At 36.6% G+C, this 27,874-nt stretch overlaps 1 protein-coding gene across 1 annotated transcript in view; it reads left to right on the forward strand.

The window, feature by feature from the left end:
• Positions 1–27,874, forward strand: part of LOC145278280 (gamma-aminobutyric acid receptor alpha-like) — a 1,175,437-nt gene that overhangs the window by 853,713 nt on the left and 293,850 nt on the right. The window contains exon 3 of the mRNA XM_080130575.1: positions 10,500–10,609. Within this exon, the coding sequence (XP_079986701.1) occupies positions 10,500–10,609 (110 nt within the window). The remainder of the gene's footprint in view (positions 1–10,499; positions 10,610–27,874) is intronic.

The raw sequence follows: 27,874 nt of genomic DNA on the forward strand, positions 1-27,874 counted from the left end.
TTATATAATGATAATAAATGTTTTGTATGACTTTAAGTTCTACTTGTCACCAAATTTGTTACTTATATGATATAAATTCGTATTATTTGGATTCTTCGAACTACTGTTCTAATTTTGAGTGTTATTTTCACAACATTTCGGTCGATGTAACCTTTGACCTTCTTCATGTACATCATGTCTAATTCGGTAAATTTTCTGTCGAACGCGGTAAACTGGACGAAATTTTGAATGGAGCCTTTTATTTACTACACGGAGGTAGCATGCTCTCGTTCCGTCAGCCATGACTGGATAGAGGTCCTAAGTAATTCGCAATTGTATTTTTAAGTCGCCGACATTGAGAATTGAACCTACAACCTTCAAGAGAATATCACTTTTTCAATTGATTTTTCTAGGTACTCTTACCACTACGCCATGGATCCTCATCTCAAAAATTCAGAAACGTATTATCTACATGATTTGGAATCATCCTCGTCTTTGTTTTTTTTTTTGTTTTCGTTTTTTGCGACCTTTTAACTAATCTCATATAGTTGTTGTCGTAATTTCAGACTCTATTTGTATGTCCAATTGAACACCATTTTGACTCTAAGGATGTATGCTGCTCTCGTTTAGCATATCATATACGAAGACTGTTTCAAAAGTAAAGCCTCCTACATTTTTACTCAAAATTTTGAAGACTTACGAAGACGGGAAATCGTATCATTAAAATGAGCGATCTTTAGTGCTCCAAAATTTATTTTTCTATATGGTCATCACTATTATCAATGGTCGTTTGCCAGCGATGAACGATGATCATGCATGGGCGTGCGGAGAGCGGTTTGTCATACAAGGGTCGTTCCAAAAATAAAGCTGCCTATTTTTTAAGCTCAACATGCTCATCAGCTACATAGACATGCGTAGAACCATTAAATAGTACATAGTCACTACAATTTCCAATGCACCTTTACCGGGAATTTAATGACGCATCTCTGCTCCTGACACACGAATGCATAACACCGAGATGTCTAGTTACATTACGCATAAATTTCTACATGTTAATGCAATCGGGAAAGCAGGATATAGAGCGGGGATTCCAAAGTCTAGAAGTTCAGAGTAGAAGACTTCCTGATTTCAGAATAGACGACTTTCCAATATCGGCAGTAAAATCCCGGGATTTTGCTGTTTCTCAGGATAACCAGCGGTATTTATGTTGAGGGGCTATCAGTGTTACGAGTTAATCGGAGCACATTCTATGAAAGTATTTATAAAACAAAGACATAGATGCGACATTGCGGCAATGCGAAAAAGGTTGTTGCTTGGTTTACAATGTGAGACCTATTACATTGGAAACTTTGGGGGGGGGGATCCTGCTTAATAAAGAGAGACTAGTTCTAGATCCACTGACTGGTATGTGGCAACAATATTCCATGCAAGGTCCAATGTAGAGATACATAATATTACTAGTTGGGAATATCTTATAGTAATTCGTGTTTTCTCATTTCTCTAAAAGCTATAATGATACCCTTGATTACGATACGTAAAGACCAAATATCTGAACAAATTTATATCACTCACTGTATTTTTAGGATATCGAACCAACAGAATATTAACTTTTTTGATAAAAAAAATTTTCTGAACGTAGCATTAAAACAATTATCGACAGAATAAATAGATTATAGATAAATATGGTGGTGTTAATATTCACGACTAGTTAGGGGAGGGTGCCCGGCTTTATCCAGTTGAAAAATACGCTTAAGTATAATATTTTAATTTGTCCAGATTTCGAATATATTATTATAAAGTCATGAATTCAAAAGTAAAAAAGAAACTATTTGGGTGCTATCAGATAGACTCGAAACCGAAAGCAAAACTGTAGCTGGTGACGTTATCACTGTACCGAAGAGACACGCATATCAACTTATTAAAAAGCATTAAGATGAATGTACAAAATGTTTAACGATTTTGTCAATTTTAACCCATTTTTAACCCATTAAAAACTATTTTAACCACCTAAAGACTCATAAAAGGACAACCCATTAAAAAAGTCCAATTTCTTTAGGCATCTAGTGTCGCTCTGCGACTTTTAGCTTTGGAAGAGATAGAGTTTGAAAATATGGAGACAGAAAGGCTCACAGACAGACATAGTGAGTTTTATAAATTAGATTATATTGTGATATTGTACATTTTTCGTATTTAAATATACACGGAAAATTTGTTATGACCTAATATCAAAATTAGTCAAAATCTATCTTTCTATCAACTGTTATATAAAAGTAACTGTGACTATGTAAGTGTGTTCCCTATAGACTCTAAAATGGATGGGTCGGTTTTTATAATAATTTACACGAATAATTTACATGGGCCTAGAAGTGTTCGTAGTTATATAGTGGGGCAGATTGCTGAAACAATTTTTAATTTGGTGCTTGGATCACTAAGTGAAAGATTCTTATGGAATATTCAGATAACCTGCCCCACTAATAACGGAATGTCTTCGATAAGTATCGATGATCGATAATCGAACTAATCTGGTGAAAAAAGAAGAGGCGAGTTTAACCAAAGTTGACACCTTATACAGCCTAACATCACAAGTGTATTTAAGAAGTTTTATTACCATATCAGTAAAAAGACCCGACATACAAAATCAATCAGTAAACGCGATAGTTTTTTTTTATATGACAGGAGTGCGTACGAAATGAATGTTTCTGTTTAAAGCAGAATTGAAGCATAAGACGTTGTATTTCAACCTTTAATTCAACCCATTATATATAAAAAAAATATTTTATAAAATAAACAGTAGGTTCCTTACAGTGTAATGTAGACTTGAATGTATTGTGGATTAAGTCACTGCGGAGAGATACGTAGAGTTTCCTTTAGGTGTACCATGATGAGTCCCCAACTAGAGCAGACGATTAATCGTTTTGATTGAAAAATGGGCGATTTCACTGATTTTGATAACAATAAAAAATATGAGAGTGTGAAACATTCGTTGATCATCATTCAATCCCGGGCAACGTCGGATCTCCCTGCTACTTGGCTTTAAATTGTATATATATTCAGTGTTGATTAATACACGATTTGGGTTTAGCATATCGAGCGAACATTTTCTATATTAATTGTGTTCGTGTCATAAATAAATAGCGGCTAAATCCGAAAATGACATTGGAATTTTTAGAAAGTTCTTTATATGACTGACCTACACCGATGATCGACCTCATTATTTCATGAGTTTAAATTCACTTAGAAATGATGAACTAAACTGGTCTTCTTAAGAACAAATTGTTATATCAGATCGCTAAGCACAGGTATGCCTGTATCATTAGTTATTTACTAAAAGTCGATGTTAAATACAAATATTTTATATGCGTTACTAACGAAACACATGTTAGAATAACTTCCTCGTCGCCATTTTGATTTTGATTATTTTGTTACATGGGTGGTGACGTAATGAGATAGAGAAAATGCTTAAATGTACATGTAGTTTAAATTGGGAAAAGGCCGCGGTGGATAGTGGGGTTTGCTAGCGGTAGGATCGAAAGAGATTGTCTCCACGTCCAGGAGCCAGAGAACGTGAGATTAGAAAGGTGTATCCGCCGCAAACTCTAGGGTGTAGAATAAACGTTTACACATAAAAGAGATAGTTCTTGTTTTGATGCTTTCCATAACGAAAAGAAAGAAAGCCGAAGCTTGGCAACATGTAAGAACCACGAAAGAGAGAATGGAGCAAACATTTCAAAAATGAAGAAGGTACGTGTTTCCGTTTCTTGATGCAAACCCTAGAAATAGTTGTCCGTCATTGGTAAAGAGCTGTCCGTTTTGCGTTAATTTTCCCATTGTTGAATTGTTGCTGAATGTTTAAACACAAACACACAACCATACAAATAAAGGCACACTCAATCACATCATGTTTATAAATATGTAAGCACCTACATTTAAGAGACAATGTATATATATATTTATGCTGTCTTATTTCACTGTGTAGATTACAAACACTATTTTTTCTCAAAGTTGCGCATTAACAAAAAGGATGCCTTCCTTGTTTTTACTGGTTTGGGGGGATTTTTTTTTTTTTTACTATAAACATAGCACAGTACTACTTGAGCGTAATGAACTACTTGTTGGGATTATATTAACGGAAACACTATGTAGGAAGTTAAGCATGGATATATCTGTTGACATTACATTAAAACTTCTGCGTGTGAGTACAGTCAGGAAAGTAGGAAATCAGGAGGGAATTCCAAAGACTTGTAGTTCGAGGAAAGAGAAGAAGACCTTCCGACATCTATGGATCTCTACAATGTAGGTTTAGATTTTGCTGCTTATCGGATTGTCGTGGGTATTTATGTCGACAAGATACAAGCGCTACGAGTTAGTCAGATCACATCCCACTGGAACAATTTTTACGGCGCTGTTACCTATTTTACATAGTGCATGCATACACACCAGAGATACGTATGTAATGTAGATTGCAAATACTAAGTCTCTTTACTTCCATAACCTTCTATAAAGATATTACACAAGTAAATAGACTTATTATTTTAAGTTGTACAAGGAAATATCATAACGGATATTTCTCAGGTCATGTGATTTGCAATAAAATCAAACAGGGCAAATTTAAATGTTTTATTAATGTCCAAACATAATTGATATAGAACATGTATTGCGGGGATCATAAAATATATGACTGTATGATTATATGTAAATAATGATATATATATATATATATATATATATATATATATATATATATATATATATATATATATATATATCCAATATGTAATTGGACGTCTGTATTAACAGCATAAAGAAAAATCACGCAAAAGAAAAGTTCTGGACGTGTCGCCTGATTTCGATTAGGAATAAAGGATTCTGGAAACGACAGCAAACTGAAGTAGTTTGTTTGTTTGTTAAGAATAATTCATGATGACCAGTTTTGTTGGCATTTGTTCCCCCAATATTTTTCTATTAGAAATTATTCCTAGAAGAATATCTGTTCTTACGCTAGGGACCACGTGAAGATTCCAGCGTTCCCGTGGAACGAATGTGGTTCGAACTAAACACGCACTATTAACTACAGAAATACCATCAGCACCCTGCATTTGTCGTCACCAATGTCCTGAACATCAAATCATAAAAATATCTATGCGATTTTTATATTTTTACGTGCTCTGAGAATTAGATACTGTTGATTTCCAATGAAAAAATATGTTAATAGACATGAGAGATACATTGGATATGAGCAAGGGACATCGCCCCTACTGGTCCTTGATATGACCTTGAACTATAGCCAGTGGTGAGGCCCTAGCTTGCGGGCTTTGGGGATTGTGGAGCCACCCTTTTAATTGCCATTGCTCCCAGGTCCACTTTGACCCGGAGTGGTAGTATCTGTTTGGGTCCCAACTATAGGTTAAATAGAAACCGACTTGAAAACAACAAATATATTCTATCAAAAAATTAAATAACCTGAAAAGGGTTGATATGCCGTAAAACAAAGACAACCAAACAGCCAGACATCGCCCCTGATAATTTTGCTATAGTAATAGTCTTGAATAACACACAGACTATCGCTAGATTTGCTGTTAATAGACACGTCACAATATCATATAGCATTTTATATATTAGATTATCAAATTTGTTAATTTATTAATGCGCTCATCTAAATTGAAAACGTATGCTAAACAAAGATTTCATCGTTTCAATAAGCCTTTCAAATAACACCATAAAAATGTAAATCTATTTACAAGTTCCTTCTTAAGATAATCGTTAGAATTTGAATTTATAACATATGTTGCTTCAATCGGCGTAAAAAATAACATTAACCGGTATGACTGAAATGCGTTCATTTAAAATGCATATTTAGCGATGAAAATGACAGAGAGACACCAATCGGCATACGGGCATAGTGTTTGATAGAAATTTCGAGATGCATATAAAAAGAAATTTTAAATTAAGTTTGACAGATCGACGAACAGGTTACCGCAAGGACTCTTATAGAAACGCACGAACTTATCTGCAAATTAAGTGTGACAGACGGACATACATCTTATTCAGTGCGGCCGAAATACTATACAAAATAACATTTCATACACTGTTCAAGGCGAAATGACTTCTCTTTATGAGAAGTGATTTATAAGTTGTTTTATGATTCTGGCAGCATTTTATAAAGTCTGAAGTGCGAACACTTTAGAGTATCATATATACATCTACAAAGCCACCATTCACCCATGCATGGATCACTGTTAATACATCTATCACTTGTCTTTCCTTTTTAGACAGTGTCCAAAAAAGTATTCAGTCTAATATCCCTGCACTATGAACCAACCATAACCCTAACCCTAACCCCTATCGCCGAACTATTACACCCCCTATTTTACAAGTACTTTGATAGAACGTACTCTGATGAACCCATTGTCATTGGGCCACTTCGACGTAATACACTCGACTAACCAGATTAATAGCAAAATCACACCCTTTCACTATACAAATGTCGAAAAGTCTTCTATTCTAATAGTTTATTTCCTTGGACGGCTAGACTTTTGGAATTTTCACCCAGCGATTGGCTTTCCTGATTTTACAACAAGCATAAGTTTCTATGCAATGCGAAAATTCTCTCGCTGCCCAATTCCCTACATAGTCCCCCGTAGACGTGGTCACGAATAGTGGCCACTTGCTCCCAAGTGAGCATATGCCTTATGTGGAGTGAATGAAAGTAAAAAAAATCGCATTCTAATAAATATAATATGTCTGTAATTTAGTGAGAAACGAATGGACACCTATAAAACATTCCATTATAATACATGAGGGTCATAACCTGACAGACTAGCACGACTTTTTTTCTACAAGGTTTTACGGTCTTTATTAAAGAATAACTACAAGAGCTACTGTTTAATAGCTCATTGATAAGAACCTGGCTAATGCGCTAGGTCTGAGAATAGAAGATGTAGTTTCGTTTCTGGATTAATCCTTTCCCGTGTAAGAATGTAAACAAAAATTTAATCTTTAATTCTTATATAAAAGTCACTTTGTGTACGTGTGCATGTGAGTTCTTTTCTTATAGGTTCCGAAAGGGCTGAGCCTATCTTTTACAAATTTCACACAAAGGTAATTTATATTTCTGACAGTGTTCTTATTCATCCGATAAGTATTGAAATTCGAAAAAAATCCGATCTCAAAAATAATCTTTTCTCTCTCATAGTTAAAAACAAAAAGAAAAGAAGAATTTCTACGGGGGAATAATTTACGTTACACCGGCCAAGGGAAATAAAATTTGAGCAAATCATTTTCGAAAATCAAAAAAATCCGATCTTAAAAATACTCTTTCTCCTTTATAGATAAAAAAATAAGAATTTTTATAGCGGAATATTTTACGTTACACCGGCCAATGGAATTTAAAATATCTCAACAAATCATTTGTTGTTACAAAAGAAAAAAACAGATATATTGTCATTTGGAGAAATAGCTCAATGGTAGAGTATTCGAATACAGATCGAATGATCCCCCTGTTCAAGCCCGGGTATACCTCACTATTTATTATTATTGTTTTTTAATTAATGAGTTCACTGAAGATAAAACAAGAGGTACCATTTAAAATCACCGCAAAAAAATTTTTTTTTTTTCATAATTTAAAACTAAACAGAAGTGACTTTTCCAGAGCACTCATTGTCAAGCCTAAATATCAGCTGACGTTATTTTGTAAACAAACACAGAAGATGTTGGATGAAGGCCATTATTATTTTATTTTTTTTTTATTTATTTTTATTTTTTTTACGAATGAGTCCACCGAGCAAATTATTCCTCGTAATATATGATAATAAATAGAGGATTGACTCTATAATCATACATACTCAATCTGCATTAATTAAAATATCATGTTTAAGCGTATTGTATGACCGGGCAACGCCGGGCGTCTAGCTATTCAACTTATATAATTGGATCCATTTTTTTAACTAAGAGTTACTTTTGGTTATGGTGAGAGGTGTCTAATCGATCCTCACTTTCACCTGGTCACGTGGTTTATTTTCTGGCTATCAATTGATTATATAATTACTTCCAATACTAGCAAATGTTTATTTATGTCCAGTCTCCTAACTAAGCAGACCAATCTGTTCCCGTATATCGGGGAACTCTTGTTTTAACAATCGAAATCCTTAAATGTCTACGTTTACCGTATAATGTGCACATAGTAAGTAAATGCGTTACAATAATGTGCGTATATTGTAAAATTCATAAAAATGTATGTTTTTCTTTTAAGCAAAAAAAATAAAATACAATCTTTTAAATGTGTGGCACTCTTGCAGAATTTGACCCGGATCCTCGGGAGTTTCCGTGAATTATAGCTTGACCGGCAGTCACCGGATTAAGCTGAGCAAACTAACAGACAGACGAATTTAAAAACAAACTGGAAAAAAGAAATACCGTGAATAAAAAATAACAAAAACATCCTGTAAATTTACTGAATATATTTTTTTTCAAGTTTTTTCAAGAAAAATTACAAATTATTTTTTGTCAAATAATGTTTAAAAAATAAACGGAAAAATGCCTCTCATCACCCCAAAATAATTTAAAAGTTACATTTTTATGCAAAAAAAAATGTCGATTTAGTGTTTCAACATTTGAACAACGCTCGGTTTAATCCGGTGGTTGCCAGTCGAGCCCTATTCATAATTGACGGAAAATCCTTCGGATCTGGGTCCACTTCTGCAAGAGTACCAAATACGTGCTAGCTTACAATGCATAGATCACGTAATGATTTATCGTTCTACCGTGCTAGAATATTACTTACAGCAGAGAGCATCCTGTAATTTTACAAAGCCAACATTCGGCCATGCATGGAGTTTTGTTGCCACATATGGGCTGTTGCATCTGTTATAAGTCTCTCGCTCTTAGAGAGTCCCAAAATGGATCTCAAATCGTACTGGTCCCGCACTATCAGCCATGTTCCAACCTCTGTCCTATCGCTGCCATATCGTATCCCTGTGCCTGTTTTACAAGTATTTTAATGGAGTGTGATCCAACGAACTCATAGCATCTGTGCCTCATCGACGTACATACCCCCAACCAATCTGACGTCCGAAAAATTCAAACCTTTTCACTGTTGATGTTTGTATATTCTGGAAAGCTTTCTATTCTTATAGTTTCTTTCATCGGACTGGTAGACTTTGGAATTCCATTCCTGGTTCTTGCTTTCCTGACTGTACTAACCTGCAGAGATTAAAACATAATGTGAACACATAACTCGCTCCTCAATTCCCTATAGTTACCTGTTAGAGACAATCCCAAATAGTACCCCATTATCTTCCAAGTGGCAATATCTTCGTTTGTGGTTAAAAGGAGAAATAAAAATATGAAAACCAAACAGATGATTATATGCAGTGATTTAATTGGGAAAATATACGAGTTTTAGCTGGAATATATATACACGCTAGCAAAAAAACGCGTTGTGTAGAAGGTCAAACATGAGCAAGAATATCGACAACCAGGCGAGATCAGTTAAACTAAAACCTGTGCATTTTGATACTACGCCGGAAAACAGAAAATCAAGTGAATAATACTGGAATAGTGTCAGATGAGATGTGTTGCTCGCAGCTGAGTGCGGTTCGCTACCTTCACGACATTACCAAAAGTATCCAAAGCTACAGGTTAGAATATTGCCTAAATATGTCGAAGCATTTGACTCGTCCTTATATACATTACCAACAGGTAAACCCGACGTTGCACGAGCCTGATTGGGGATTAACAAATGTTTAACACTCCCATACTTTTGTTGTCATTGAAATCAGTCAAATCGATTGATTGCCTGCTCTAGTTGGAGACCCATCCCGGTGTAACGGGATGAAGTTTCATGTTTCCCCGCAAAGATTTAGTTCACAATATAATTCAGTCTATATTACACTGTAGAGAACCTATTGTTGATTCAATAAAATTATTTTATTTTAAATTAAAGTTTAAAAAGTCAAGAGCCATGGCTCAATTGTGCTCTAAACAGACACATTCATCTCGAACGCACCTCATTTTAAAGAACCTACTGTTAATTTTATAAAATTATGTTTACATATATGGCTTCAATTAAAGTTTAAAATGCAATAGTCAAGTATCAGTTTTTCTCTAAACAGAAGCATATATATCGAACGCGCTCCTGTTTTATCAAATAAATTACTGTTGATTTTATACGCTGGGCCTTTCTGTTTGTTCGCTGATATTACTTCTCGAATGCAATTGTGATGTTAGGTTGTATAATTTGATCAAAATCGGACTTTTTTCTTTAATCGGACTTTTTTGATTATCGATTTTCGATACTTATCGGAGGCATTCCGATACAAAACCTACCTAAAAACACGCCTAGACACATAATGTACATTTGTGTATTTTTTTTTAAATAGCCGAGTAACTTCGGAGTCCATAGTGGAATGAATTCACACACACACACACACACACACACACAAAATTGCTTTTTATAGATATGACATTAAAAAGCAAAGTTGCCTCTTAATATCTAAACTGTTTTTTTTTCTGTTTTGTTTCAGTTTCTTGTTCGTCCATTTGTGTTTGGCTGTGGTCAAAAAACAGAACATGACCCAGCTGTTGGATAAGCTTTTGGATGGCTATGATAAAAGACTTCGCCCTGATTTTGGACGTAAGTATATTGCTTCTTTTTCTTATTTTTTTATTAGAAAAAAAGTTTAATAAACAACCTCAAGACGAATCATGCCGTTTGCGATAGATACTATCCGTCGGCAAGGGAGTGAACTCATCTTTTCTCTTATGTAAATGCATTTTTTCACCTGCATAATTAAACCAATATACATTTATCGACCATAAAATGAACAAAAAATGTTCAGATGGGATCAGTTACGGGATTCGACGATCAGAATTTTCTCGCACTTACCATTCGTACATGCACTCATTAAACAAATATCTTAAATTCTTTCAGGAAGGACCAAAATCTGAATGTAGATTCTTTGAATGAAGCTTCTTTCTTAGAACTGACCACCTATGGATTTCGGTTCTGTAGGCATGCTTTCCGGCTGACAACAACATGATGGTCTTCAAGTCTAATTTAAACAAGTTTTGATATCCCTCCCCTCTCAAACAATCATATTCCACCCAACTTCCACCACAATCGATCATTCATCTGTTGTCTCAATGATCACCGTAAACTCATTAATCTTGGGCCTTGATGAGCGATGACTTCCGTGTAAAAAAAAAAGTTATTTCTTATTTGTAATGCTAATGAGAGAGAACCAACGCATGAGTCCTAAGCTATTAAGAAAAGTTTTTAAAAATAGTATAAATATATATATATATATATATATATATATTAACGCATTTTAAATATATATATATATATATATATATATATATATATATATATATTAACGCATTTTTAAAAGTGTATATATAGACATCGAACAACCCAACCTTCCCATACGCACACATATGTTTGTCCTTCCCGACATGGGTAGGATTAAAAAACTGTTATCTTTTTTGTACGATCTATGACTTTTTCTTTTCTTGCATTTTTACTTCAATATCCTGAAGATGTCCTCTGAAATAAGGACGAAACGTTGATTATTTTAATAATTTCATTCGGTTTTTCTATTTTTCTCAAAACATAACGTAAACCACCGCTGGTATTTTTACATTTCTTATACATATATATATACATATATATATATACATATATATATATAAATATATATATATACATATATATATATATATATATATATATATATATATATATATATATATGAGCAAACAGTTAATAAAATATGTTAAACAGTTTGAAATGAGTTAAAAACATTTAATCTGAAAAGGAAACACTAGAAAAATGGATAGTCCTTAATCCGCGGAGTTTCGAAGAAATACTTTCCTTCTCATCAGAGGGTAGGAATTAGCAAAATGCGGGATATTATAAGCTCTATTAACTATTTGATTTTATCGAGCTTTTATATCTGGCTGAGATAATTTTATAATTATTAATTCTTAAATATTTATAATTTACTTTAATTTTACCATCTTTGATCATTTTGGTAAATTCAATTGTAATTTTCACTTTATATATATATATATATATATATATATATATATATATATATATATGCTACGAGAATTCCAGTTTAGCTATATTTCAACGGGTCCTGCTAGTGCACATATATATATATATATAAATATATATGTGCGTGTGTGTGTATGTATGTGCTACTACAAGAATTCGATCTTATAATTAGTCTATATATATATATATATATATATATATATATGCTGCTACAAGAATTCAAGCTTATAGTCTAACTTTCTAAATATATATATATATATATATATATATATATATATATATATATATATATATATATATATAACTACTGGAGCTACTTCGGCTGAGCACTTTTTTAATAGCACAGCTGGGATGAGGTCGAGTCCACATGCTTTGGAAGTGTCAAGGTTTTTTATGATAGCATGCACCTGAGCAGGGGTGATTATCAGATCGTCTAGTGTGGCGTCTGTCCGCATAGGAAATTGAGGTAGGGGGTGGTTTAGAGGGTCCAGTGTGGAGTTTGAGGCAAACCGACTGGCAAGCATGTTAGCCTTCTCGGTTGCTGAGCAAAGAACCTCGTGATTGTTGGTTAGTGGGGGAATTGTTGATTGCCCATTATTTACTACACTGTTGTAGATTTTCCAGAAGTCACGAGTTCCTAGTTTTTGTGCTTCGATGCGTTTTTTAGTGGTTTCCGTAAATTCCCTCTTAGCTGTCGCTATTTCTTTCTTAACGTTACTTCTAGCTTCTATGTACTTCTGTCTGTTTGAACTGGACTTATGTCGGTTAAACCTGCGGAATGCATGCTGCCTTTGGGCAATGGCAGTTGCGCAAGTCGAAGTAAACCATTGGGGAGAGTGGCGCTTGCTATAGAATTTCCGCATGGGAACATGCGCTTCGATTGCAGTTTTGAACCATTCAGTGGTCTCGGTTGCACACTGTTCAGCAGGAAGAGAAAAAATATTTCCCCATGGGGCGTCTCTGATAAGATCTCTGATAGCTTCCCAGTCAGCCTTTTTATAATATCTCGTTGTTTTGAGCACTGGCTCTTCAGTTTTGTGTCTAGAGTTTAGGGCGATTTCAACCATTATCACCGCATGATCAGCGTTCCCAAGTGGGCTGTCGGCTTTCGTTACACAATCATCAGGAACTGTGGTCAAAAACAGATCTAATAGTGATGCGTGTTGTTCTTCCTGATCAGGGAAGTGGGTTGGAAAAGTAACAATTTGCGATAGGGAGTGAAATACAGAGAAGCTATGAGTTGCGCTGCCTGCTGCATCTGTGTAAGTAGAGAATCCAAGCCAGTTTTTGTGATGGACATTAAAGTCGCCAAATACATGTACTTGGGCGCTAGTGTCGAAGGAGAGTGCTGTGTCTATGCTGTCAGATACTTTGTTTATTATGGTGCAGTCTTGGGTCGAGGGAGAGCGGTAGAGAAAGTAAAGGTAGCTAATGTTGTGTTGCATGATTAGTCTAAAGCACATAAAGGCTTGATCATCCGTTTCTAGGTTTGTTTCTCTAGTCAAGGGAAGGGTATTACGAATGTAAACTCCAAGTCCGTGCATATGTCTGTAAGAGTCCTTACGGCAGAGTGGGAGATATCCAGGCATGTTAAAGTAGTTAGAGGGGATGGAGGAGTGTAGGTTAGTCTCACTTAGTGCTAAGATATCCGGGGTATTTGTTAGGAGAAATGCTTCAACATCAGCTAAATTAGTTCTAAGCCCACGGATGTTTGTGAATGCAAGCCTCAAGGGAGGAGGCAAGTTGGATTTGTTTGACCCTAAGCCTGGTTTAAGCTTATTTTTAGATTGTACTGTCATCATGTTTTTTAACGAGTTTCAGTTGGGTTAGGGGAAGCCGAACAGGAGGTTATGCAGAATATCACACATGCATCACAAGTAGACCATCAGCTGACCCTCCATCAACTAGGACTGTGGCCTCAGGAAAGCCCACCGGGGATGATGCAGGGTCCCTTTCCATGCGCGCGATGGCACTGCAAACATCCCGATATTATTCAACTGTTGATGGAGCAGCCGCTCTAAGCGCTACCAAAGAGTTAGGGCTCCTGTACTACCAGTCGGAAACAGCAGCCAGTAACTGTCAATCCGGTACCCTCAACCCATCAGAGGAAGGTCAACCCAATCTAATTGCTCAGGCATATGTGGTACTCAAGCATTCTCAAGTGCCCAGCTTTAGGGGTGGGGTGTGTCGGGAGTGGGGAAACGGCGTTCATTGCCCTAGACAAGAAACAAGATCTACCAATGAAGACACAAAACTATATATAGGTAGATATAGAATGGATCATTTATTTAATAATGGAATACAGGCAAAATTTGGGGGATAGAAGGGACTCTTAATGCCAGGGCATTTCGAAGCCTAATGCTTCTCATCAGACGAGTAGATAAGGTGCTAGGTAGCATGGGGAAGATGCGGCATCTAGCGTAAGGTTCATTAGGGACGAAAGAGATTATCCGGATAAGTCTCCTTTGTGGAATTGAACTTTCTCTTTTCCTTTTAAATTAAGCTATATATATGTATATATATATATGTATATATATGTGTGTGTGTGTGTGTATGTGTGTGTATAATATTATACTTCTCCAAGTTCCAAACATAAAGTTTTCTCAGTTGGTCATTTATTATTTTTAAAAAGGTAGCCATTACAATATTGTTTCGTATTGTGGCTTACAACTTTGCAAAATGATGTCTTTGCTGCATTTTTAGTCACGTAATCAGAAACCGTTTAGCTTGGAAGACTTAGAAAAACACCATTTTGAACAATTCGTTCGTGCAACAGACATATTCTATATTTATTTTCTTCTTACGCAGATTACGATCATACTTTTGGAATTTATATATATATATATATATATATATAATTTCAGGTTAAGAATATTCAAAAATAAAAACAAATGTATTTAACGAGGTTTATATAATAGTTCTCAATAATAAATGAAGCAAGGTATACTTTTATTTATATTCAAATATACATAAGGTTTATGTCGCTACACGATTATGACAATATTTCAGTCAGTTAGAAATAATTAACAGACATGTCAGCTGATGCAAAACGCTACTTTCAAAAGTCAAATCCTTTTCTTTTTTTTTTCATTATTTTGTGAGGAGTTCACTTCTTAAACGAAGGATCTTGCCTCACCGGATGAAGTAGTTAGTTATAATAATTGACCGAAACATTGTTATGATCGTGTAGCGACATTACGCAATGTTTATTTGAATGTAAAGAAAAGTATATATATATATATATATATATATATATATATATGTGTGTGTGCGTGTGTGTGTGTGCGTGTGTGTGTGTATGCGTGTGTGTGTGTGTGCGTGTGTATGTGTGTGCATTATTCATTGAATCTAAATATAATTTACTTATCCTTTTTTCTTATTGGCGAGCAAACATTACATTCTAGTTGATTCTCTTTTCTCTGATGTATAGATCAATTGATTGGAAGCGAAAACTGATATGTAGATAGATTACATACATATATTTATCGTTTTTCTCCATGGCGACTAATACTGTCCATTATTTAAAAGTTAGCCTCGCTTTAATCCTTTGAGATGATTAACTATATCCCATGCAAATCGGAGTTAAAAATCCGTATATAATTTTAAAAAGAAACAAACAGACATTCTAATGATACGTCCATCCAATGTGAGCGTTATGTGTGACAGACAGACCGAACGATTTAGTATCTTATACGATTCGAGGCATCTGGGTGCATTAAATTATTTTTTTACATTTTCTTATGAGTTTGTTCAAGTTTTGGATGGAGCAACCTATCGGATTCTTAACATTTACCGACTATCTCATATATTCCAACTGATACATCACTTCAAGATTATGATCATCCATCTAAGTGCAATTGTTTGAATCTCTCTTACACTTGGTTTACCGGGTATATTTACTAGGTCGGTTTTAAAATTACTTTTATAAATCCAATTCCTTCAATACTTACTTAAATAATTGAGATCTTCCTAAGAATCCAGTCATACAAAAGACCTTCGTATTACATTTTCTCCTCTCACGTTTGTTTACCCAACACCATTAGGGGCATAAACTTTTACTAAGGTTGCTTCTTTCTCCTTCTTATCCCATATCACTATGCCAGGCTTAATAACTCCGGCTTCTATGTGTGTGAGATGACCTTGCAAGAAAGGGTTGATGCTTTCAGACCTAAGTTAAAATCTTTATCCATAACTGTTGAAATGTATCTTGTCTTAATTTTGCCAATTTTTGTGTATTAATATATATATATATATATATATATATATATACATATATATATATATATATTATTTATCTTTGTTCTCTTATTGCAGTCTTACTAAAAATTAGAACACCTTAATATTACTTATCATGTTTTATTACTCGAGTTTTAAACTTTTTTTTTGTTAAATACGCCGAGTATTACCCTAAACCAGCCTTTAAATAAGATGCCCCCAATCTAAAAACATAAGCTGACCTCAGAAGTTGCATTATTGAAACGTAATTATAAGTTTAATCTCGAAGGTTCTATCGCGAGGTACCTAAAGAAAAAAAAAAAAAATAAATAATTTTTAAAAAAGTTAAAAGCATTTAACCCCCACACCACCACATCTCTTAAGTACCAGAACACCCCAAGCGTGCTAGCTACTAGTCAGTTTTCGTGATGACCTCGGAAGAAAGGGTCGGTGCTTTCAGAGCTAAGTTAAAAACTTTATCCATAACTGTTGAAATGTATCATGTCTTAATTTTGCCAATTTTTGTGTATTAAAAAGAAATATATATATATATATATATTATTTATTTATCTTTGTTCTCTTATTGCAGTCTTACTAAAAATTGAAACACGTTAACATTGCTTATCATGTTTTATTACTCGTGTTTTAAACTTTTTTTGTTAAATACGCCCGATATTACCCTTAACCAGTCTTTAAATAAGATGCCCCCAATCTAAAAACATAAGCTGACCTCACAAGTTGCATTATTGAAACATAATTATAAGTTGAATCTCGAAGGTTCTATCGCGAGGTACCTAAAACAAAAAAAAAACTTCCATGGATTAAGGGAGGGGAGACTATCTTCAAATTCTATTCTAAACTGGGAATGGGCAAAGGACATATACTAAGTAGATATAAATAAGTCCCTCTTACCATTTTTTAGATGGAGAGTAGATAATGCAGTGGATGTGTTATCTGCAGCTCCAGTAACTCTCGCTTCTCCTTTTTTGTCCCTCAGTCCTCATTTCTAATGGAAGATGTTTCTGACAAAAGGTGAAGAAAAAACTGCTTCCCAGGTCGGTAGTACTTCGTGAACAGTAGTCTGAGATGTCCGAAATTTCCTGTCTCTATGTCTATCCTTGCGGCCATGCCACTAGTAAGGGTGCTGGAGGTAAACGTTTTCATCTGGGCTGACGTTAACCGCTTGATAGTCAGGGACCCGAACCTTGGAATAATCCCTAAGGAAGCTGTCCTATCAGCAGGTGCAAAGTACTGGGGCTGCCGTATTGTCATTTGGTGATTGGATTCTGGACCATGCAGTAGTCTCTTGTGGGGCCTCTCGATGCTATACTAGTGTGTAATTGTTACGGTTTTACCTTATCATGTGCTACAAAAAAAATCCCGTCTTTCCTCTCTTCCTTTCCCTCTCTGTTCTGCTCTAACATAGTTGCTGACCTGTTCCACAAATCCACAAAGAAAACACGAATAAACCTAGAACCACAAAGAAAACACGAATAAACCTAGAACCCCATCCTCCTACGTAGACCCCTACTACCATGTCTCCTTCTCCAACATCAGGGGTCTACGTTCTAACCTTCCAGGGGTTGAAACCCAATTACAGGAGACGAAACCTGACATATTCCTTCTAAGCGAAACTGGAATAGGGCCGACCACCTCCCTAGATGAGTTCATAATTAAAGGATACTCTAACTTAACATCTAAATCTGACCCCCAAGATCGCCACGGGCATGGAATAACCGCCTACCTTAAAGATGGCTTCCCATGTGGCAGGGATATGTCCAGAGAAGACCCTAATCTACCTTATATGTGTTTCCGGGTTACACTTGCTTACACCACCGCATTTATATTTGCCCTCTATCGCCCCCACAACAGCGGAGTTACTGTCTTTAAGAGTATATCAGAGAAAATTACCACGTCCTGTCTTCTCATCCCTCGGCTAACATTCACATTTGCGGTGACTTCAATGTCCATAATGTGGAATGGCTGACCCACTCAAATAAGACTGATGATGAGGGGAGGTTCTGTCATGATTTTGCCATTGCTTATGACCTCACTCAGATTGTTCGCGAGCCCACCCGTGTGCCCGATACTACCGGTCAGTACGCAAGCCTTCTAGACCTATTTCTATCAACTTCCCCTGAGCTATGTTCATGTTCCTTCTATCTCCTCTGGGATCCTCCGACCACTGCGTCGTATCAGTTAAGATAAAAATTAAATATAATAAATCTACTGACGTACCTCTCCACCGTACTGTATACTGATACTCTATGGCGGACTGGGATAGCTTCCGTACATTCATATCTGATCTACCTCTCCATCCCATGTTTAAAAAGGATGTGTCCTCAATAGTATCAGACCTGACCGAATGGTTACTTGTATGCATAGACCAATTCATACCATCAAAAAAATTCCAACAAAAACCTAACAGCCAGCCATGGTTCTCCCCTGAATGTGCTGCTGCCATCGCACACAGAAATCACTTTTTCTGTAGCTACCAACGTAATAGATGCATTGAAACTAAAGCTGCTTTCAGGACCGCCAGCAACCACTGTAAAAGAGTAATAAAAAATGCAAGAGAACTATATGCTCAATCCGTTGAATCCAAAATAGCTGAGCAGCGGCTTGGTTCCCACCAGTTCTTGCAAATATCAAATAGGATCCTGAACAGAAACGCGCGTTCTATCCCAACCATTATCAATGGACCAGAGGTCATCTCGACAGCATCCGACAGGGCCAAACTCTTTGCCAAGAACTTTGCGGCAAATTCTACGCTGTGCGACGAAGACCATCAACTCACCATATTCCCTCCTATAAAGGACAACACGCTATGCAACATACAAATATCTGTGCGTGAGGTCGCCAAGCTAATCAAGAACCTTGACTCCAGTAAAGCAACAGGTCCTGACGGTATTCCAATTATAGTGTTAAAAAATTACAACCAGAACTTGCCCCCATACTTACAAAACTGTTTAAGCGTTGCCTTAAGGAGGAGTGCTTCCCAACGCCCTGGAAAATCTCATCAGTATGCCCTGTATTTAAGAATTCAGGTGATGTCATTTCCCTCTCAGTACAGACCAATAAGTCTCCTGTGTGTCATGAGTAAGTTGCTGGAATCCACAATAAATAGTCAACCACCTCAACAGAAATAACCTTCTTAGCGACACGCAATATGGTTTCCGTTCTGCTAGATCTACAGCAGATGTGCTAACGGTTATATCTCACAGGATTAGTGAATTTCTCGACAAAGGCTTCCTTTCTAGGGCAATTGCTCTCGACATATCAAAGGCCTTCGATAAGGTATGGCATAAAGGGCTACTACACAAGATTTCCAGCTACGGTATAACTGGAAATGTTTTCTCGATCATTAAATCATTTCTCGCTGATAGGCTCATAAGAGTAGTGGTTGATGGGCAGAAATCAGAGGCCCACAGTATTAATGCTGGAGTCCCTCAGGCGTCCATACTGGGCCCAACTCTCTTCAATGATCTCCCAAAACACATACTAAAATCTTTCGTTGACATCTGATAACACGACCATCTATGGCAACACATCAAAGGACGTAAATGATGATGTTCTCTCTGATTCTCTCTCCTCTGATATTGAGTGCGTGGTACAGTGGGGAAAGAGGTGGCTGGTTACCTTTAATGCATATAAGACCAAGCTCCTATCTCTAAATCATCAACGCTCTGATCCCCATCTGGCATCAATTGAAACGGATGGCTCTCGTCTAGGGGAGGTCCCATGTTTTGATAAGCTTCTGGGTTTGATCTTTACTCTTGATCTTAAATGGAACACATACATGAAGTCTGTGGCAACGGTCGCTGGGAAAATGGTAAGATCCTTCTACCGCTCTAGAAGATATCTCACTAATGATGCAATTCTCTATCTATATAAGAGTCAAGTACGTCCAAAGATGGAGTACTGCTGCCACATCTAGGCAGGAGCTGCTAAAAACAGCCTATCCTGCTTTGACAGAGTACAAAATAGACTTCGTGGCTTGGTGGGGGATGCCATTTTCTCCACCCTGCAACCTCTTTCCCACAGAAGAGACCTAGCGAGCCTGTCTTTGTTCTATCATTATTTCCATGGCAAGTGCTCGTCTGAGCTCCAATCTCTAGTCCCCCCTCGTCAATCTTTTATGAAAAACACCCGACTAGCTGAAATCACCGTCAATAATTTCCCCACTTCTTATCTGTGCCTAAATCAAAACGTAGATTCCATGAAAAAAGCTTCTTTCTTAGAACTGCACGCCTGTGGAACTCTGTTCCGCTTGCTTGTTTCCCTCCCGACTTCAACCTGGATGTCTTCAAGTCCAACACAAATTCCTGATGAACCGCCCCCCCCCCTAAGTAATGGTACCTTATCAGTTCTCCAATACTATTGCTACACTATCGCATTGATTACTGTACACACAATAACCCTTATCCCCGAGTGGCCACTGGGCCTTGATAAGTGGTGAACTCCATGTAAAAAAAGAGAGAAAATGCATAGATTGTAATTGGTGAGACAACTCAGCTACTTAAAAGCGTTAGTCATCAAGCCTTGATCTTCGGCAGTCATTACAATGCTCTCCTGATCATAGTGGAGCGATCTTTTTATTAGTTAGTCTATAGAGCCTTCCTTATCTATATAATACTGAGTGAATCCACCCATAAAATATTTGGCACGCTATTGGTTGGCCCATTCTTCGAGGTTTTTGCAATGGAAGTTTTGATGTATTTGGCGACTCTTTTGGGCTATTTCCGTAAAAGACTTGTTTTCTGATTCTGTCTTATTTGTAAAACAGTTTTGTCCAAAATATCGTGATGGAAGTTGTTCCGCTGGATCTTGTTTCGTGATGTTGATGTGTCATTTTGGATGGATTTTGTGAGCTCATCGGATATTGTCCGGTGTTCACAGTAGTCGCACAACTGAAACTGAAATTTAAAATTAAAACCATACAAATTACCTAAGTGATATTTTAAACTGAATCTTAGTAAACTAACGAACTGGTATTCAGAGCTAGAGCATTTCAAGATAAATCGTGATAAATGAACGTAATGCTATTTGAAGATGAAGAAGGAGAGTCCAATTCATGATATTCACAATAATATAAATCCTTCTAGACGAACGAAATTATATTTCGAGTAAACATATGATTGACACACTTGACTGTTATATTAAAACCATACATATTGGAATATTCAATTACAATTATCGTTTTTCAAAAGTTCAGTTATTAAAAAAGTTAGGAATATTTAGGATCTTCTCATTTATTGATCTGTTAACTTTGTTATTGTATTTTTTCGTTTGTTGGTCTTACTGGATTCCAGGACAAGAATTCATCTAGTCTGGTGGCGTATCCAGCTAAGTGTCGTTACTATATGTCACTATAACATCGCTTAGATATAAGCAAATAGAGTCGCCATACGACTGTACAGAGAGTCTTTAGGCACATAAGGGTATGGTCTAGAAGGCATTCACGTTCTCTCTTAATACGATCACTAATAAAATATTCCAATTAATTCATTTCAATCAAAACGCAGTGGAGAGAAGTATCTTTCAAAAGTAACAACAAATTCTATGCATATTTTTGAAAGAACAATCAAATTAAGAAGTCAGAGTTTACTTGTAAGGCAAAGTATCCTGCCAGGTTGTCCTGACAAACGTTGTACAGAAAAACCTTAGACAATCGAAAACAGTGTCTAGTAAACATTCAAATTTTCTCCAGTACACATTCAAGTTCTCTCGAATTAAATACCAAATAATATATAAAGCTAAAACTGATATTCAAAGCTAGAGTCTAAAAAGACAAAAAAAATAAGAATTTCATAATAAATTGTAATAAACTAACGAAATGAGATTTGAAGTTAGAAAATGACAGAAATTAATATTTGAAAATAAATTAACGAGAGTAAAAAGTGGACTTTAGGTTTATTTTCGGCAGTCTTGAAACACATGCTTCGCTTATTCTGTGTTTTGGTCCTCATATTCCATGTATACGACTATCCGCCGGTCACTGAGGTGTGACCGACAGACATGTTATAGTAAATGTCTTAAAACGGTCTCGGAAAAATATGAAGATGGCCGTCATTAGGGTCTATAAGAAGAAAGGCATATGTGAGATGTTGGGTGTGATGTGTGGCTCCTTCTTCTCTGAATTATTTCTTCATCCCGGTTGCGTTCTGACTGGAATTTTCTTTCTTCATTTTCCGGACCGTTTCGTTGTTTTAATGAAGGCATTTATGAAGGCATTTATGGCAGACACAAGAAAGACAATACGCGACACAATTGTAATATATATGAAACATAACTATTTTATTTTACATTAGAGATACAATATATTACAAAAAACTATTACAATTTAAAACTGGATAATAACTTTTCAAAGTTAACTAACCTAACTAATTTTGAGGGAGGGAGGGGTGCGGAGAGACAGATATGCGTCTTCATTTCATGGTGGTCGTGCAGGAAAGAGACAGAGCTCTAGGAAAGGGAATTATTGGAAGGCGTTTCTTTGTATCTCTACGCACATGGCCAAATAACCACTCCGCCATGCTGTAGAGTGTGTTAGAAATAGTGGTACAAAGAAATAGTGCCACACATGGACAAAGTTTCTGACAAAAGAGAAAGAATTGCTATTTTATGGGTCGTAATCTATTCATATAACACTTATCATTGGCTGGTTTAGACATTGAAGTGGTATTTTAGGTCCTTATAGTTTTGTGCCTTGTCTGGAGCGATTTCAATGAAAACTCATGATAGACGAACGGAATTATATTTCGAGTAAAAAAGAATATACACATGCAATGATATTTAGGCTAAAGCTTGAATAACATATAGAATGATATTTGAAGCTAAAAGAAATATTTAAAGCTAAAAGGGATATTTAAAGCTAAAAGGGATATTTAAAGCTAAAAGGGATATTTAAAGCTAGAACCCGAAAAACCAACGAAATAATTTTCAGGATGATATTTGAAAATATATCCTTGTGAGTCACAATAAAGAAACTCTCTTTTAGAGGAGTTGGGAGGGACTTGCAATATTTTTTTTAGATATAATGAGGTATGATCCCGCACACTCGGGAGATTTTATTTATAAACGATGCTGCTAGGAACTAACGAATCAAATTAATTCACGTTCCGCTACCAACAAATTAGAAACCAGAATTGCTCCATAAAAATTAAACATTTTCTTTAACAACTTCGCATATGTTTTCTTCATTTCAACATGGGAAGAATTTTTGCTTTGTGGATTCCAACTTCAGAAATGTCTACTGGGAACCAGTCACCACCAGGAATTGTGTGGAACAACTAACCATCAGAAACTGTTCTGTCTACTGAGAACCAGTAAACTCAATGACTTGTGTAGAACAACTAACCATCGGAAACTGTTCTGTCTGCTGAGAACCAGTCACCTGCAGGAGTTGTGTAGAACAACTAACCATCGGAAACAGTTCTGTCTGCTGAGAACAAGTCACCACCAGGAATTGTGTAGAACAACTAGCCATCAGAAACTGTTCTGTCTACTGAGAACCAGTCACCTCCAGGACTTGTGTAGAACAACTAACCATCGGAAACAGTTCTGTCTGCTGAGAACCAGTCATCTGCAGGACTTGTGTAGAACAACTAACCATCGGAAACAGTTCTGTCTGCTGAGAACCAGTCACCACCAGGAATTGTGTAGAACAACTAACCATCAGAAACTGTTCTGTCTACTGAGAATCAGTCACCTCCAGGAATTGTGTAGAACAACTAACCATCGGAAACAGTTCTGTCTGCTGAGAACCAGTAAACTCCAGGACTTGTGCAGAACAACTAACCATCAGAAACTGTTCTGTCTACTGAGAACCAGTCACCTCCAGGACTGGTGTCGAACAACTAACCATCGGAAACATTTCTGTCTGCTGAGAACCAGTCACGACCAGGAATTGTGTAGAACAACTAACCATCAGAAACTGTTCTGTCTACTGAGAACCAGTAAACTCAAGGACTTGTGTAGAACAACTAACCATCGGAAACTGTTCTGTCTGCTGAGAACCAGTCACCTGCAGGAGTTGTGTAGAACAACTAACCATCGGAAACAGTTCTGTTTGCTGAGAACAAGTCACCACCAGGAATTGTGTAGAACAACTAGCCATCAGAAACTGTTCTGTCTACTGAGAACCAGTCACCTCCAGGACTTGTATAGAACAACTAACCATCGGAAACAGTTCTGTCTGCTGAGAACCAGTCACCTCCAGGACTTGTGTAGAACAACTAACCATCGGAAACAGTTCTGTCTACTGAGAACCAGTCACCACCAGGAATTGTGTAGAACAACTAGCCATCAGAAACTGTTCTGTCTACTGAGAATCAGTCACCTCCAGGACTTGTGTAGACAACTAACCATCGGAAACAGTTCTGTCTACTGAAAACCAGTAAACTCCAGGACTTGTGCAGAACAACTAACCATCAGAAACTGTTCTGTCTACTGAGAACCAGTCACCACCAGGACTTGTGTAGATCAACTAACCATCAGAAACTGTTCTGTCTACTGAGAACCAGTCACCTCCAGGACTTGTGTAGAACAACTAACCATCAGAAACTGTTCTGTCTACTGAGAACCAGTCACCTCCAGGACTGGTGTCGAACAACTAACCATCGGAAACATTTCTGTCTGCTGAGAACCAGTCACGACCAGGACTTGTGTAGACAACTAACCATCGGAAACAGTTCTGTCTACTGAAAACCAGTAAACTCCAGGACTTGTGCAGAACAACTAACCATCAGAAACTGTTCTGTCTACTGAGAACCAGTCACCACCAGGACTTGTGTAGATCAACTAACCATCAGAAACTGTTCTGTCTACTGAGAACCAGTCACCACCAGGACTTGTGTAGATCAACTAACCATCAGAAACTGTTCTGTCTACTGAGAACCAGTCACCACCAGGACTTGTGTAGATCAACTAACCATCAGAAACTGTTCTGTCTACTGAGAACCAGTCACCTCCAGGACTTGTGTAGAACAACTAACCATCGGAAACTGTTCTGTCTACTGAGAACCAGTCACCACCAGGACTTGTGTAGATCAACTAACCATCAGAAACTGTTCTGTCTACTGAGAACCAGTCACCACCAGGACTTGTGTAGAACAACTAACCATCAGAAACTGTTCTGTCTACTGAGAACCAGTCACCACCAGGACTTGTGTAGATCAACTAACCATCAGAAACTGTTCTGTCTACTGAGAACCAGTCACCTCCAGGACTTGTGTAGATCAACTAACCATCAGAAACTGTTCTGTCTACTGAGAACCAGTCACCACCAGGACTTGTGTAGATCAACTAACCATCAGAAACTGTTCTGTCTACTGAGAATCAGTCACCTCCAGGACTTGTGTAGACAACTAACCATCGGAAACTGTTCTGAAACTAAACAAAGCTTACAACTCTAGATACATTAATAAACCTTGTACTTTACTTGTGCCCGTCTTTGTTCGTGGAAAAGCGAGAAAGAAATGCGTTATTATTGAACATGACGGCTTCAATAACTGTTGTCAATCAGGTATTATTCGAACCAAGAGTATAATATTCAACCAAATACAAACCATCTGACACACCATTTTTGAAAGGTCAAACCTCTCAAAAAAACTTGTCATTGAGACTTATAAAGACTAAACAATGTTTAAACCTTATGTATGAATGTCCCTATTTCTCTATGTGTGTTTTGTCACTCTCCTTCTATCTCTGTTTCAATACAAAAAAAGAAAGGAGAATTAAATTGTATTGCTTTTAGACAGTCGAAGCTTGGATCTTGTGTGCGACGGACGCTCATAGCAGTTTGGCTGTTAACACTATTGACGGTACACGCCGAGTCTCATCAGATCTAAATATGTTGAATAAAACAATTATAGTTTTATAACAAAAAAATCCTTTGTTTGCTATTTTTATACAAACGTTAAATTTCGGTCGCTGCGATTTACTCCCGAGGAAAGAAACGTTTCCCATAACGACGCAACGAAACTCAAGAAGAGACGTATGCCAGCCGGTTATAGCCCACGCCACATTGGATCGTTGGTGTTTCTATTGTTTGTATATCGTTTTATTATTTATTTCCCCGGGGGGGGGAGCCGGTTGCTGTTCTCAGGACGTTTCTCAACCAAGCAACTCTCACGGTTAAACGATCGTGGAACACTGATAGACGAACGAAATGATATTTCGAGTAAACTAGTGATGACACACGAAATGATATTTGAAACTTAAGCGTGACAGACAAACGAAAATAAAGCTGATAAAGCAAAAAAGATATTAGATGAAACAGAGAAGACCAACGAAATGACGGTTCAAGATAAACTGCGACAGACCAATGAAATGATATATTAAGTTAAGATATGATGGGCAGACGAAATGACATTAAAAGATAAGCCTGATAAATCAATGAAATGATATTCAAAAATAAACATGGCAGACTCTCGAACTGATATTTCAGTTAGAAGCTTAAAATATTCGCGAAACTTATAATAAAAATAGCGACAAATAAGGCGATCAATAGACAAAGCTTCTGCAAGATATGTGAGGACGTATTTCTTGAATAAATCCTGATGGCTTTCTTTGATGCTAGTCGGGAAACCGCTCCAGAATCGCATTCGAATTAAAATTCGTTCGACTACCGACCATTTTGTTTATTTTCCATCCAAAAGATTGAAGTAAAAAAGTTTCGCGGCGCATGCACAATTGATTTCAGTTGTGAATATTTAATAGTGAAATTATGGCGAATTTTGAATTCATTCACTTTGATGGTGACATATATTCTGACCTTCTTTTGACCTTTTACAGAGAATATTTTTTACAAAAAGTCATTTTGCCGAAACGAATCTTGTCCGATCGAGCTAAAGGTCGCGGGGCTAAACCTAAACTTCAATCGAACATCTCGGTGTTGGATAAAATACTTTTGATCTGCTTAAAATGATTTGATTGGCCTATTTAAGGTGCAAAATGGTGATGCAAATCGTTTATAAAGACTAGACAAATAGATAGATAAATAGATAGACATGAACGAACTTATATATATATATATATACCTTTATATATATATATATATATATATATATATGCATATACATATATATATATATATATATATATATATATATATATATATATAGGTCATTGACATATGTGCTGATTTTCTTTATAGAGGCCCTGGGCCCCTCCCCTCTTTTCCTGAGGCGGTGTTCGTTGAACTCATGGAACTTGCTACTAAGTCGGTTTCCTTTAGTTTCAATGATGTGATGTATCGCCAGTTCGACGGTATATCTATGAGATTTCCCCTTGGCCCTACTTTGGCCAATATTTTTGTGGGCTTTTTAGAACAGACGTTGTTTGACAAGTGCCCTAGACCAACATTTTACATGCGTTATGTTGACGACACTTTTTCTTGTTTCGCAACGCATGATGAAGCTGTGTCCTTTTTCCACTTATTAAATAATTTACACCCTTCTCTCAAATTTACGAGTGAAGGTGGAAAAAGATAACTCCCTTCCTTTCCTTGATGTGTTAGTTTCTAAACGTGGGCCTTCCTTTATGACATCTATTTATAGAAAACCCACTTTCACTGGTCTTTATCTCAGTTGGGATTCCTTTGCACCCACAACCTAATCTTAT

Source organism: Euprymna scolopes, chromosome 1 (assembly GCF_053919585.1).
Source record: "Euprymna scolopes isolate OS-2025 chromosome 1, ASM5391958v1, whole genome shotgun sequence".
Classification (NCBI taxonomy): domain Eukaryota; kingdom Metazoa; phylum Mollusca; class Cephalopoda; order Sepiida; family Sepiolidae; genus Euprymna; species Euprymna scolopes.